Source organism: Phascolarctos cinereus, unplaced genomic scaffold (genome assembly GCF_003287225.1).
Source record: "Phascolarctos cinereus isolate Bilbo 61053 unplaced genomic scaffold, phaCin_HiC Scaffold_726;HRSCAF=1367, whole genome shotgun sequence".
Taxonomy (NCBI): Eukaryota; Metazoa; Chordata; class Mammalia; order Diprotodontia; family Phascolarctidae; genus Phascolarctos; species Phascolarctos cinereus.
In genome coordinates this window covers 361,354,905-361,368,695 of record NW_027556098.1, presented here as the reverse complement: position 1 = coordinate 361,368,695, position 13,791 = coordinate 361,354,905, and the positions used below count along the sequence as shown (strand labels likewise).

Below are 13,791 nucleotides of genomic sequence, written 5' to 3'. Positions count from 1 at the left end.
ATTTTCTATGGTTCTAAAATTTTTATTAATGCCCCCCTCACATCTTCAATATCTCTCTCCATTGGCTCTTTTGCACCTATCAACAAACAGTCTTGGGTTTTTTCATCTTGAAAAAAAATCCCAATACTGCTACTCTTTCAAGCTAGAATCCTAATTATCTCTTTTTCAATCATCAAATTCCTTAAAGATTATTCTACACACACATTTGAACATCAGGGATTAGACTTGTTCTGCTTGGCACTAGAGAAAAGAACTAGGTACAGTTATTGGAAGTTTTAGAAAAGCAGATATATAGCTTCCTAACAATTAGAACCATCCAAAAGTGAATGGGCTGTTTTGTGACCTAGTAGGTTCCCATTAATTAAGGTCTTTTGCTGAAGATATTGTAGAAAGGATCCTTAGCCAGGTATGGATTGGTCTGGAGAGCATCTGAGGTCTCTTCCAATTTTGTGAATCTGGAATTTATCGTTTTCAAGTCACCGGGTACTAGATTTAGAGTAAAGAATAATCTAGACTTGAATTCCACCTCTAACACTTTCAAGTTGTATGACTGTGGGCAAATCATTTAATCTTGCTACACCTCAGTTTCCTTAGCAATAAAGTAGGGATAAATATCTGTGGTACTTATTTTGCAAAATTTCTGTGAGAATCCAACTGGATAAAGAGCTTTGTAAACCTTAAAGCATTATATAAATATGAGCTATCAATAAATCTAATGGTTTTTTCACAGCCCTTGGCTTTGTTTAATTTCACTACAGTAGTTGATACTGTTCACTCTCTCCTTCAATGGCTTCTGAGGACAGTGGCTCAGTAGATGGAGCACTAAGTCTGGAGTCAAGAAGATGCTAGCCTTGGAAAGAAGAAGACTCAAGTTCAAATATTACCTCTGACCTATACTGGCTGTGTGACCCTAGGGCATGACACTTAACCTGGCAGTGAAGTTGGTTCCTATCTAAGATCACAATTTGCTAACATTAGCAGATGGAGCTTCCTTTACAAATGAAATTTATCTTCTATGGATAGGAGCTCTAAAATTTGGTAGCTCATTGTAGCAGTTTTTAAAAATTCCTATAGTCAAAACATTTTCATAGAATTCTAGATCAAGGCCTAGAAGTGACCTTAGAAGTCATCTATCTAATCTTACCTCCTCATTTTAAAGGTAAGAAACCAAGATTCAGATACTTTACCCAAACCACCCAGTCAGTTAGAGGTAGTCATTACTAAAAGCAGGGTCTCAATTTTGGAGGCAGTGCTCTTTCTACTATACTTTTACTACGTCATTTCTCTCTCTTTTTTAAAATAAATCTAATTTATTATCACTTAATCAATAAACCAAACAACAGATTAAAGACTTATTACAGAATAATACAGCATCTATTATTGAAAGGATACTGTGTTATAAACTGTGGCAGGTTCAAAAAGGGCAGAAAAGTAGGAAATAGTGAGGTGTCTATAGATTCTAATAAGTCTATTAGACTGGTTGGAGCAGAAGGTTTGTGTTGGGGAGCAATAAAAAATGAGGCTATAAAGAGGTTAGGGGCTAAATCATGGACAGTCATGAATGCTAGACTAAGAGGTTTAAATCCATTTCCTCTTATTCAGTATTCCACAGACATGGAGCACAACTGATCAAGAATACACCTCCTGCCTCTTGCACGCGCGCGCATGCACGTGCACACACGCACATCCCCCCCAAAAAAACTTTTCAGATCAGACCACTGAAGGTATAGCTAAAGGAGACCTTAGAAACCAATTAATCCAGCCCCCTTCATTTTACAGATGATAAAGCTGTGGCCCAGAGAGACTAAGAGAGTCATCCTAGCTCTATCGACACTTGAGAACAGTAACTGAATCACCCATTGGCCTTCTTGTCTTTAATCTAACCATCCCAAACCCACAAATCTTTCCTAAAGGGCCCTATTTTTTAATCCTTTTAGTCCCTGCTTAACACCTTTGTTCCCCTTTTCTGGATTTGAACCTTCTCCAATTTCTCTAAATCCTTTCTAAAGGTTAATGACCTGACACTGGACATGATACTCAAAAACAGGCATGACTATCACGGCATAGTAAAGTTGTATGTGTATGATATGCTACAGTGTCAAAAAGCAAGACCATTTTAAAATGTCATTGAAAAAATCTGCAATAAAAGAATTAGGAGCTTTAAAAAATCAGGTCTGAGGAACTATATTGCTCAATCAATGTCAGAAAGCATTTGTCAGGGCAGTTAGGTGGTGAAGTGGATACAGCTCTGGCCTTGGAGTCAGGAGGACCTGAGTTCAAATCCAACCTCAGACACTTGACACTTAACTAGTTAGCTGTGTGACCCCGGGCAAGTCACTTAACTCCAATTGCCTCACCAAAAAGTAAAAGAAGCAAAAAAAAGAAAGAAAGCTTTTGTCAACATTTAAAAGACTATCCAGGGGGCAGTTAGGTGGCACAGTGGATAGAGCACTGGCCCTGAATTCAGGAGGACCTGAGTTCAAATCTGGCCTCAGATACATAACACTTACTAGCTGTGTGACCCTGGGCAAGTCACTTAACCCTACTGCCTAGCCAAAAAAAAAAAAAAAAGACTATCCAACTATGGATAAGCAGATTACAGATAAATTTCAAGCAATATCTATTTAATAGCTAATCACCACAAATACCTATTTTGAAAGAGGGATATCCTTTTAGAGTAGAAATTACTTCCTTTTGACTGGGGAAAATAATTTGTCAAGAGGCACCATGGTGCCATTGAAAGAGTATGGAGTCAAAGGACATAGGTCCAAATCAACGTATGCACTATCTGCATAAATTTGGACAAAGTGACTTTATACTTTCCTCCTCCCAGCTCCAGTTTCCTCATTTGTAAAATGAGAGGATGGGCAGTTAAGTCTGATTTCTCTGTTTCTTCAAACAACCCTGCTACACATAGCTCCACAACCAGGCAGGGCAGAGCAGGAACCTCAACTAATAAAGGTACAGAAGTCACCTGTGTCCTGGGAGACTCCAGTAGGTAGGCTCTACTCACTGAGAGCAAGTATGTCTCACCCTTACTGTCTGTTCTATCACAGGATCCCTGGCAGACACCTAGATCCTACATGGGTGCTATAACTGATGCTATGTAATAAGAGTATAATATTGCCATATAATGATAGCAGGGTTATGTAAATGTTAGGTAATGATAACAGGTTGTGCCCATATTTAAGTAAACACAAAGATGGAAAACAGAATCACTACTAGGGTTGCACACAGAGAGGATTAAGTAACCCCTCCATATGTAATGAAAGCCGTTAGGTGGCACCATAGTGAACAGAGCACGGGGCCTGAAGCCAAGAAGACTCCTTTCCCTGAGTTCAGATCTGGCCTCAGACACTTACTAGCTGTGCCACCCTGAGCAAATCACTTAACCTTTGTTTGTTTCAGTTCCTCATCTGTAAAATGAGCTGGAAAAGGAAATGGCAAACCACTCTGGTATCGTTGCCAAGAAAACCCCAAATGAGGTCACAAAGAGTCAGATACAACTTGAAAATGACCAAAAAACATCTATCTGTAGTGATATTTCCTTCCAATGATTCCCAGAGAAAGAAAGTGAGAACTAGGTCACTGTTTCAGCATCGTTAATGCTACCTGAAGCATTTTTAAACCACTGGGGGAAAGGGAAGAGCAAACAAGGAGGAAGCAACCTTACCTGCCGCTGCTTCAGGAAGTCCAGAGCAATCTGTACATTCTGCAGTCTGTGGAAACGCATCCTGCCCTTCTCTCGGGGCTGCAATCACAAGAGAGAAGAACTTTTAATCCTGCCTGCTGCCCAAAATTAGGTCAGTTTACCCATCATTTCAAAAATTAGAAACTATACTCGAAAAGAATAGCTCCTTGATAAGCCCTTTGCTTCTGAATATAAATTCCTTGAAAAGATTTATATCTTCTCCAAAAGCCTGATCCTCAGCTCCATTCCCACCAAATAACGCCTAGATTATTGCCATGCACATTACAAATGCAACATACTGTCACCACTGGTGTTAATTCCGTGTATCAGGCTCTGCTAGTTGTTTTGTGTGCCTGAGTTTGGCAAGCTATGACTCTGGATCATCATTTCCCATTGTTTACGACAAGAAACCTCCTTAAATGAAAGATTTTTTAAAATCTATGTTAAGAGAATGGTGGGAAGATCTGGTAGCACACAAAAAACTGTAATAAAATGCCTCATTTACTAGGAAATGATGGACTCTGGCAGATGGGGACTGTATACAACATACTCTAGAGTAGAAGAGCAAGTGAAAGTGCCCAGGAGAGGAGGAAGAATTTAGGGAGGGTGTGGTAATCAATCTCCTATAGCTACAGGAGCTGCAAATGTAAGAAAGCCAACTTCTTGTTCCTGTGTGAAATATCAAGTGGGAAAAAATCTGAGGCACATTTCTGATATGCTAACTTCTAGCTGTTGTACATAATACCCAAGAAAAAATGGTATTTAGGCCAGGACCACAAACCTGGGCATCATGGCACCAAAAGGGTCATAGAGAAGAGACCCATCCCACCACACTCTAACTACGCTAGGTGACACAACGGATAGAGTTTTAGATCTGGACTCAGGAAGCCTTGAATTCAATTCTGGCCTCAGACACTTATAAATTGTGTGACCCTGGGCAAGTCACTTAACCACTGTCTGCCTCAGTTTCCTCATCTGTAAAATGAGGATAATAACAGCACCTTCCTGTTAGGATTGTTGTGAAAACAAAATGAGATATTTACAAAAATGCTTTGTAAACCTTAAAGAACCGTGTAAATGCTAGCTGCCATTATTATAACATTATTATCTAATTTATCCTAAGGTTAATTAATATTCAACTAAAATTGAACCAAATCTTCTTTTCTGATGAGTATGCACAAAACTATTTAACTCTAACATTTTTCATATTCACCCTCTTTTACCCAAGTCAGGAACAAATCCAGAGCTGCTTTTATTCTACCAATACTGGACCCAATGCATCCCTGCTGTTAAAATGTATCTAATTAGCCCCAATGTGCCAGTTTGACACTAAACAATAACCTCAAGGAGTCTGGGTGATCTGCTTCAGGGACCTGGTCAGAGAAAGCCGGGTCCAGGTCCAGTTAGGCTAACTGACTGGAAAGGAAGATAATGTGGGAGGGATGGGGGTGATGGAGAAGAGGATTGGAAATAGATAATTCTCTCTTCTAGAAGGCCCTCGGAGCAGCAGAAAGCCTGGGGCACTCTGAAACGGTGCCATCCCTTCCTTGGGCAAAAGGATGTCTTCTAGGTTAGAAAATGGAATACGGATTTTTTCTAGCAGAAGCCTCTCTCTTACCACCTCAGTTGGGGGAGTTTAAACATGACTCAGGTAACAAAAGCCTGTGAAATATAAATTCTAGAACATGGGAATCAAGACCAAACAGGAGAAAAATTGGGTTCTGGTAGACAAGGAATAGCACTGGGCTACTAGACAGATGTTGCCAGGATCCCGTTTCCAGAAGGGGTATATTCTCAAGGCTGAGCAGGGTCTGAGAGCACAGAAGGCTCCCCACAGCCTCTCCAGTCTCTATACTTATGCCGTAAACTCCACCAAATTCTTTACATGTGACCACCCTAATAACATGCAAGGTTAAGTCTTTGCTGTCTATCAGCAAGGCTACAATCAGTACTGTCCAAAGCTAAGCAACTCCATGCAGTGAGTGTTGGCGAACAACAGGTTGCCTTTGGCAATGACAAAGGAGGGGTTTCTTTTCCCCTCTATTGTCTCTAAGAGAGTGAGAGGTCAGGAGGTGTTTCAGTTAGTCTTTGGGAAGGTGGGAGATATAAGCAATTGACTGACATGCTATAACTCAAATTTCCACATTCTCACACTGCAGGCCACCTAGAGAATTCTTCTCCAGAAAAACATAGGACCTCCTTGGCTACTGGACAGCTCCAAGTCTCTAGGTCCCAACAGAATCTCTTGCCTCCTCAACATCATTACTGCCATATGCCCTTAGAAAATCCAAAATCATTTAAGAGTGTGGCAGGAGGCACGATTAATTTTAACTACTCTCGGGAGCAAACTCCTCATTGGAGATGGAGGCAATAGTTAACTGAGTTCCTGGAGACCCAGAGAGAGACAGACCATCTTATGGCCCCTGCAGTGTCAGCTGGGATATTGATGACCCCAAGGGTCCAAGACCTACTACATCATCATCATCTTCCTCCTCCTGCTCTTCGATGCTTGCTCGACGCCAGGAGGGCATGCTCACCAGGCGAAGGGTCTTCAGCCCTGCTGGCTCCTTTGGTCAACAGGAAGGCCACAGACACAACAAAGCAACAGGAAATCCACAACACAAAATCAAAAAGAGAATGAATGCACCACAGATGAAATCAGCATGAAAATGCCCCCCTCCCAAAGAAGACAAGAGAACACTCATGACTAAGAATGAAACACATCTTGTGTTTGCTGGCCATTCACCCTCTTCAGCTATACAACACAAAATGAAAAAGAGAATGAATGTAATACAAATGAGACGAAAAGAAAACAATAGGAAAATGCCCTACCTCCCAATAAAAATAAGAGAACAATCAAGACCAGAGCAAATGATTATACTAACAATGAGCCATCTCAAGTGCTAGAGGACCACTCATGAATTTTAGCTAAAGAAGGAAAGGGAGGGAGTAGGGTGGGAGTAGATAGGAGATATCAACTTTCCACAAATGACATAGTGATGGTTCTATAAACATCTCGGACAACATTAAAGAGGTCTCTCTTAATGGAGGCAAACGGAAAAAAAAAATGGATCTCATTAGGGCTTGAACTTAATATGGTAGGAGTTCTACCATAAAGGAAGTAATACAACCAGAGAGAATGTTACCAATAAGATAGATTTCAACATAAAAAACATATTCATCAAGTACACTAACCAAAATGCCCAATTCATTCTTAAGTGAGGTTGAGAAGTGAAGTACAAAGTGGCAGTAAAATTTTGATAAGGCACACAATTTACAAGACAGAGCTTCATATGCTAACCATGTTTATAAGATCATGGAAAGCCATGAGAGGAAATTAAAATCATCCCTGCTAGAAGGCAAATGGGTAAGAAACCAAAAGAAGAGGAATGTGGAAGGCAACCAGTCCCAGGGGGCTGAAAAAATTTCTCTGATGAACACAGATCAAATTTGACTTATTCGTTAAATTCAGATGAATTTAAAGACCCTAGGATGTACACAAGTCAATGGAGCCAGCTGACTAAGCCTCTGAGTATTTCTTGGGTTCCTATGGCCAAAGAACTCATTACCTACTGGTCAACTTCCTGGTAATGAGCCTTTTCCATACTTAACTAGATTGGAAAGCAAACAGAGACTGCTGCCAATACCAGACTCAAAGTCTTTCAAACTTAGTAGAACCTGTGGTGCACCTGAATAGCCTTCAAGAGCTCAGGGTCATTTTTATGGCATAATAAGACACTGGAGTAAGAATATGGTGAAGATTTGGGCAAAATCTACAAAATCCTATCCTCTTTCCTCATCTCCCTAAAGGTTAAAATATTATCCAATAAGGAATGAATGTTTTATGAATCCAATCTTGAGTTTCTCACAATGAAAAACATACTGCCTAAGATGCCAGAAACAAAATATGGAACTCATGAGATCAATAACCCATGGGATAATGTGCCTATAAATTCTATCTGCTTACTCATTCAAAATAGCATGGACAAAAGCTGAAGGCTGATAGAAAGGGAAAACCCACGCTGTGTTGTACTACAGAAGTAAAGGACTCTCTCACAGACTAAGATGGGACTAGCTGGCCAAAGGAAATGACTTTAATTGTACCGAAAGCCAGGATGGCCATCTTCTGAAGTGACAACTCACTCAGCCACAAGAGGGGAAGAGTGAGGTAGTTAGACATGAGTAGGAAAGGGCCAGGGGGCACATCTAGGCTTTTAAAGGCAAACTGCAGGTCCTCAGCTGACCTAAGGAAATGACCAAAGATCACAGACAGATGGAAGAATCTATTAAAAGACTGAATGGAAAAGAAAAAAGGAAAAAAAAGACTGAATGACAATTTCTGGGAAGTAAAAATCACACCTGTTCAATATAGTTGTACCTCCAAATGACCCCAAAAGTTTGAAAACTGGACACAGACAAAATATTAATACGGAGAGAACAAAACAACTTTTGAGATGGGAATATCCTCTTCTGTCTTCTACTGAGAAATAATGATGTCACTTAGGTCACAATGAAAGCATTGCCTATATAATTACATGCTTCAATCGAAAAAGAATGACTACCAAAAAAATCACCCTAATGGAACATCATGTCCTGTGAGGGGAAAAGAAGGAAACCAGAGGTACAATGACCCTACCTACAAAAAGACCGAGGACTCTATTGCCCCATAACAAGAATGTAGAAGCTCACCAATTTGATCCCAGAGAGAACCTCCAGAAGAGATATCAAGTTATGACCATCTCGAAGATCTTCGTAGAGATCATTAATGTGCTTGCGGACCTGGGGATGAGAATAAAATAAATACTACTTAACCTGGAATAAATTAATCATCACTGCAATTATCCCTGGTTCACTCAATCTAAAACTCAATTTAATAAACTCAATCTAAAAAATCAATAGCGTAGGAACTGTTTAACATGATAAAAAGCTTTGAATTCAGAGATTACACAGTATATTAAATTCAGCAACATTTATTAACCACCTAAATGTGCCAGGCCCTCTATGCCAAGCACTAGTGATAAAAATATGGAGAATAAAGCAGCCCTTACCCTAAAGAAGCTTAGAAATCTAAATAAGGAGGATATGGCATACACATAAATTAACTATGATAGCAAGAAGAATATGAACAAAGGAATGTTTTCAAACTAAGAGCTCTATAACAATTTTGGGAGGGAGAGAACAATTTTAGAAGGGTGTTGTGGTGGTCCACCTCTACCACAACAGTCTCCTAATTGGTCTCCATATCTCAAGTCTTTCCCTGCTCCAATTCATCAACAACATAGCAACCAAAGTAGTTTTCCTAAAGAATAAACTCTAGTACATCATACCCTTACTCAATAAACTCCAGAAGCTCTGGGCCTGGAGTCAGAAAGATTTACCTTTCTGAGTTCAAATCTGGCCTCAGACATTTACTGGCTATGTGCCCCTGTTTGCCTCAGTTTCCTCATCTGTAAAATTAGCTGGAAAAGGAAACGGCAAATCACTCCAGCATCTTTGCCAAGAAAACCCCAAATGGGGTCATGAAAAGTCAGAGACAACCGAAATGACTGAACAACATTCCCCTCTACCTCAGCTACGCACAGGGATATCCTTGTATATCCTTGATCTTGCCATCACCTACAAGTGATCTATCTGCCTGTTCAAGAATTCTGAAATTCCTTCATCTGATCATAATCTTCTATTCATTCCATCTTTCCCCACGCTTATGATCTTCATTGTGATTTCTACTCCCTCTCTCTGTTCTTTCCCAGGCTATCACCTCTGCACCAGCTATACTCTTCTCCCATTACTATCTCAATGCTTTGGTGAACTACACCATTTGCTACCATAAGAATCCCTTGCCCTGTTGCCCTATTGTCAATTATAGCTTACCAAACACCAATCCTGTATAATTCGCAGAATCTACCTCCTTTGCTCCTATTTTCATAGCGTTGAATTGAGGTGGAGAAAAATCAGAAAACCATGATGATTCAGTCAAATACAAATTTATGTTATCTAATATTAACTGATCTAGTCTGTCATTGAAGGAAGGCAAATGCTCTATTCCAACTTCATCAATTCACTATCTCTCCTCAAGCCTCTCATGATACTTCCATTCCTTACCTTTAGTCAAAGATAGTGTCTCTTAAACGAAAAAAAAAAAAATTGAAGCCACTTGGCAAGACCTTCTCCCTTCCTCTTCTTCTCTAATCATTCAGATAAGTTCTTCCACTATCTCCTTCATCATTCCTATCTCTGACAAACATGTGGCTCTTCTATTTAGCAAAATCAACCCCTCTATAAACATCTTTGATCAGATCCTATCCTGACTTCTTCAGGAAATATCCCCCACTATCAAATCTTCAATCTCTACCTATAATCTGGCTCCTTCTCTGCTGCTTTCCACACATCTTCAAAAAATCCCCTTACTTAATTCTATCTACCATACCCACCAGCTATTTATTTTTTACATCCCCTTCCCTTCATAGCTAAACTCCTTCAGAAAGCCATCTATACTAGATACCTCAAGCTCTTCTACTCTCAAAGTTTTCATTATTCTTTCCTGGTTCTCATCCAATCTGGCTGATCATTCCTATTCAAGTCTTCTTTGTTAGTCCTTCATCCAAGTTACACTCACTAAGTGTGGGAGTCACTTAAAGCTCAGCCTCGGCCCTCTAAGCATTTTCCAAAATAATATCTCACATGGTGATCTTATCACTCTTAATGGATTCAATTATTATCTCCAAAGCAGATGATCCCCAGATCTTAATATCCAGCTACAGTCTTGCAGCCTGCCTTTTGAAAGTCTTTGATGGCCTATATGAACATGTCCAAAATGAAACTCATTATCTTTCCCCCAAAATCCTCCCCTCTTACCAACTTTCTAACTATTTTCAAGGGCGCCCCCACTTTCCCCGGCATCTTGCCCCCATAACTTTGATGTCATCCTCAATTTCTCATTCTTAATCACCCCATATATTCAATCTTTTACTAAATCCAGTCATCTCTACCTTGACAACATTCCTCATATATGAGCCCTTCTCTCTGCTCATACAGCCCACCACCCTAGTTGCTTGGACTGTTATATAGCCTGCTGGTTGGTCTTCCTACCTCAAGTCTTTCACTACTCCAATCCATTCTCTAGTCCGCCCAATCAACAAATACCTGTGGTTCCCTATTATCTGCAGAATCAAATTATAAAATGGTCAGTTTGGCACTGAAAGCTTTCCACAATTCAGTGCCTTTCTACATTTCTAGTCTTCTTACACCTTTTTCCCCTCCACATACTCTACAACCTACTAGCCAATTTGCTGTTCTTTGCACTTGGCACTCCAATCCCCCTCTCCCTATGCCTTTGCACTGGCTGTGTCCTGTGCCTGAAATGCTCTCTTTACTCACACAGAAATGTCAGAATCCCTTGCCTTCCTTCAAGAATCAGCCTAAATCCTAACTTTTGCTGGAGGCATTTGTTAGTACCCTCAGCTCCTAATACCTTCCCCTCAGACTGTTTTTTACTTGGTCTGTATATCTTATATGTTCTAGTTATTTATATGTTTTCTTCCTCATTAGAATGTATAAATTTGTTACATTAAAATGTAAACTCATTGAAGACAGGGACTATTTCTGCCCTTTTTTTATATCCGTAGCACTTGACACGTTGCCTGACGTATAGAAAGTACTTTATAAATATTTGTTAATTAGGGGCAGTTAGGTGGAGCAGTGAATAGAGCTCTGGCCTTGGAGTCAGGAGGACCTGAGTTCAAATCCAGACCTAGATATTTAACACTTACTAGCTGTGTGACCCTGGCCAAGTCACTTAACCCCAATTGCCTCACCAAAAAACAAAAAAAATTAAAAATTATAAAATTGGCTATTTAAAAAAAAACTTGTTAATTATTATTAACATTCCTTTTTAGGAGAGAAATGTAATGTCATGGACTGTGTTGGCCTTACAAAAACCTAGAGGGTGGGGGAAACCTAGAACAGTCTGTGAGTGATTAAAAAAGAACGCCATGATCTTTAGGAGTCAGCATGGTTTCAAACTAACCTCATTTCTTTTTTCTGATAAGTTACTAGGTTGGTATATCAGGGAAATAGCATTGACTCAGTGTTATCTTGACTTCAGCAAGCCCTCGACAAAGTCTCTCATGATATCCTTATGAATAAGATGGTGATATATCAGCTGAACAGTATTACTATCAGCTAGTTAAACAAACCCAAAAAGATGATTACTGCTGATTAACCTAGGGGTTGCTACAAGGCTCGGTCCTTGGCCCAGTTCTTTTCAACATTGTTATGCAGAAGACATAGCTTATCAGATATGTAGATGACACAAAACTAGAATGGAAAGCTAATACCACAGACCAAGCTACAATCAAAGTCACAGAATGGTAGGAGTGGCAGGGACTTTAAGACCAAGTAGCTAATCCCCTTATATTACATATATTTATCAGACTCATTGGTAAAACTCAGACTAGAATTAAAGCCTCCTGATAGCTTCAGGGCTCCTTTCCTTACACATCACCAGTTTTGTTCTGAGAGACAGTGGCTCTGAGATGAGGGAAGTAAGCAAAATATTTCTTAGTTGGCCTGTGAAACAGGAGAAGCCACTGGTTTAAAGCATAGTCTCAGCTTTCAGAATGGGCACTGCAGGTAGTCCAAAATATTTAGTCCAGACAGCACCTCTAGGTCACAAAGAAAAAGGAATTACTTTAATGCCACTTGTGATAATATAAAATATACCTGTTCTAACTGATTTAATTCTCTTAACCAGTGACCTCCTAAAATGTAATGTATGTTTACATTTCACTGTTGGTATTTGAATAACGTTTTTCTCCTGTGGAGCTCAAAATGCTTTCCAGGCGTACTTTATGAACACTCATTAATGCTATACATACATCCTGGTCACTGCTGCTACTTAGCTGACAATTTGGTGGCATTCTACTTTGTAAATCAGATTAATTTTTGCTCAAATAACAAAAGGATGATGAATTTTATTAGTCAATAAACATTAGCTCATGGCACAGGAAGAAAACTCACAATACATATATTCTTTATAGTCTTCTGAAAAGACTAAAGTTTCTGTTTTGCTTTAAGCTGTCTATGACAACAAATCAGAATACAAGACCAGAATAATCACAGCAGGCTCAGACATTGGTACAAAATCAACCAGATGAAATTTAATGAGGATGCGTGCAAAGTCTTACATTTAGCTTTACCATAATAATGCTAATAAGTGTTATATGGAAAGACTTAGCTTGGCAACAATTTGTGTGAACAAGAGCTAGGAGAGATCGTAGGATTTACAACCAGAAGGGTCTTACAGAGTTCATTTATTTAGTCCAGTGCCTCGTTTGATAGATAAGAGGAAAGGGGAAGGAAATATAGTGCCTACTATATGCCAGGCATTGTGCTTAGTGCTTTACAAATATTACCTCATTTGATAATATATTCATATGCTGGTAAACAGATAATTGACTTGATAAGATAATAAGAAACCCCGAAGACTAGAGAGGTTAAGTGACTTGTCCAAACAAAGATTAGAACTGAGATCAACTGCTTCCTAATGAAGTTCTGATCCCCCTACACTACTCTGTTTTATGGAAACAACAAAGCTGCTGAAAAAGTGAATGAAATCTGAGGGTATCATAACAAGTGAAAACACCATGAGAAATAAGTACAGTACTACTCTAACCTAATTCAATACTGAGTGTTCAAATGTGAATGACCAGAAAGATGAGTGTGAGTAGACAGAAAGGGATATATAGGAGATGTGATGGTAGAAAAAGGCTTGGCATAGATTGGATATGTGGGGTGAGGGGAGTGAGGTGAGGATGACAATGAGGTCTGAAGTGCCCTTGACAGTCATGGGTAAGGTGGAAAGAGCAGAGGACTTTGAAGAAAAGACAATGAGTTATGCTTTGGACAAGTGATAAGTCTTTAATAAATGTTTGTTGATTAATTTGCTCCTGAGATCCCTTTTCACTTCCAAAATTCTGTGATTTCAATGTAGAGGACACTTGGTATGGAAACTATTTTACCCATGAAGATGGGGGGACTCATCTGTAACTTAAAACAGTTTTTTGAGAGCTTCCTCAGAGTTCTAAGAGGTTACCTGATTT

General features: G+C 39.5%; 1 protein-coding gene across 1 annotated transcript in view; it reads right to left on the bottom strand.

Moving 5' to 3' along the window:
* MACF1 (microtubule actin crosslinking factor 1) overlaps positions 1–13,791 on the bottom strand; it is a 370,629-nt gene that overhangs the window by 231,447 nt on the left and 125,391 nt on the right. Inside the window, 2 exon segments of the mRNA XM_078145466.1 lie at positions 3,674–3,751; positions 8,381–8,470. Of these exon segments, the coding sequence (XP_078001592.1) occupies positions 3,674–3,751; positions 8,381–8,470 (168 nt within the window).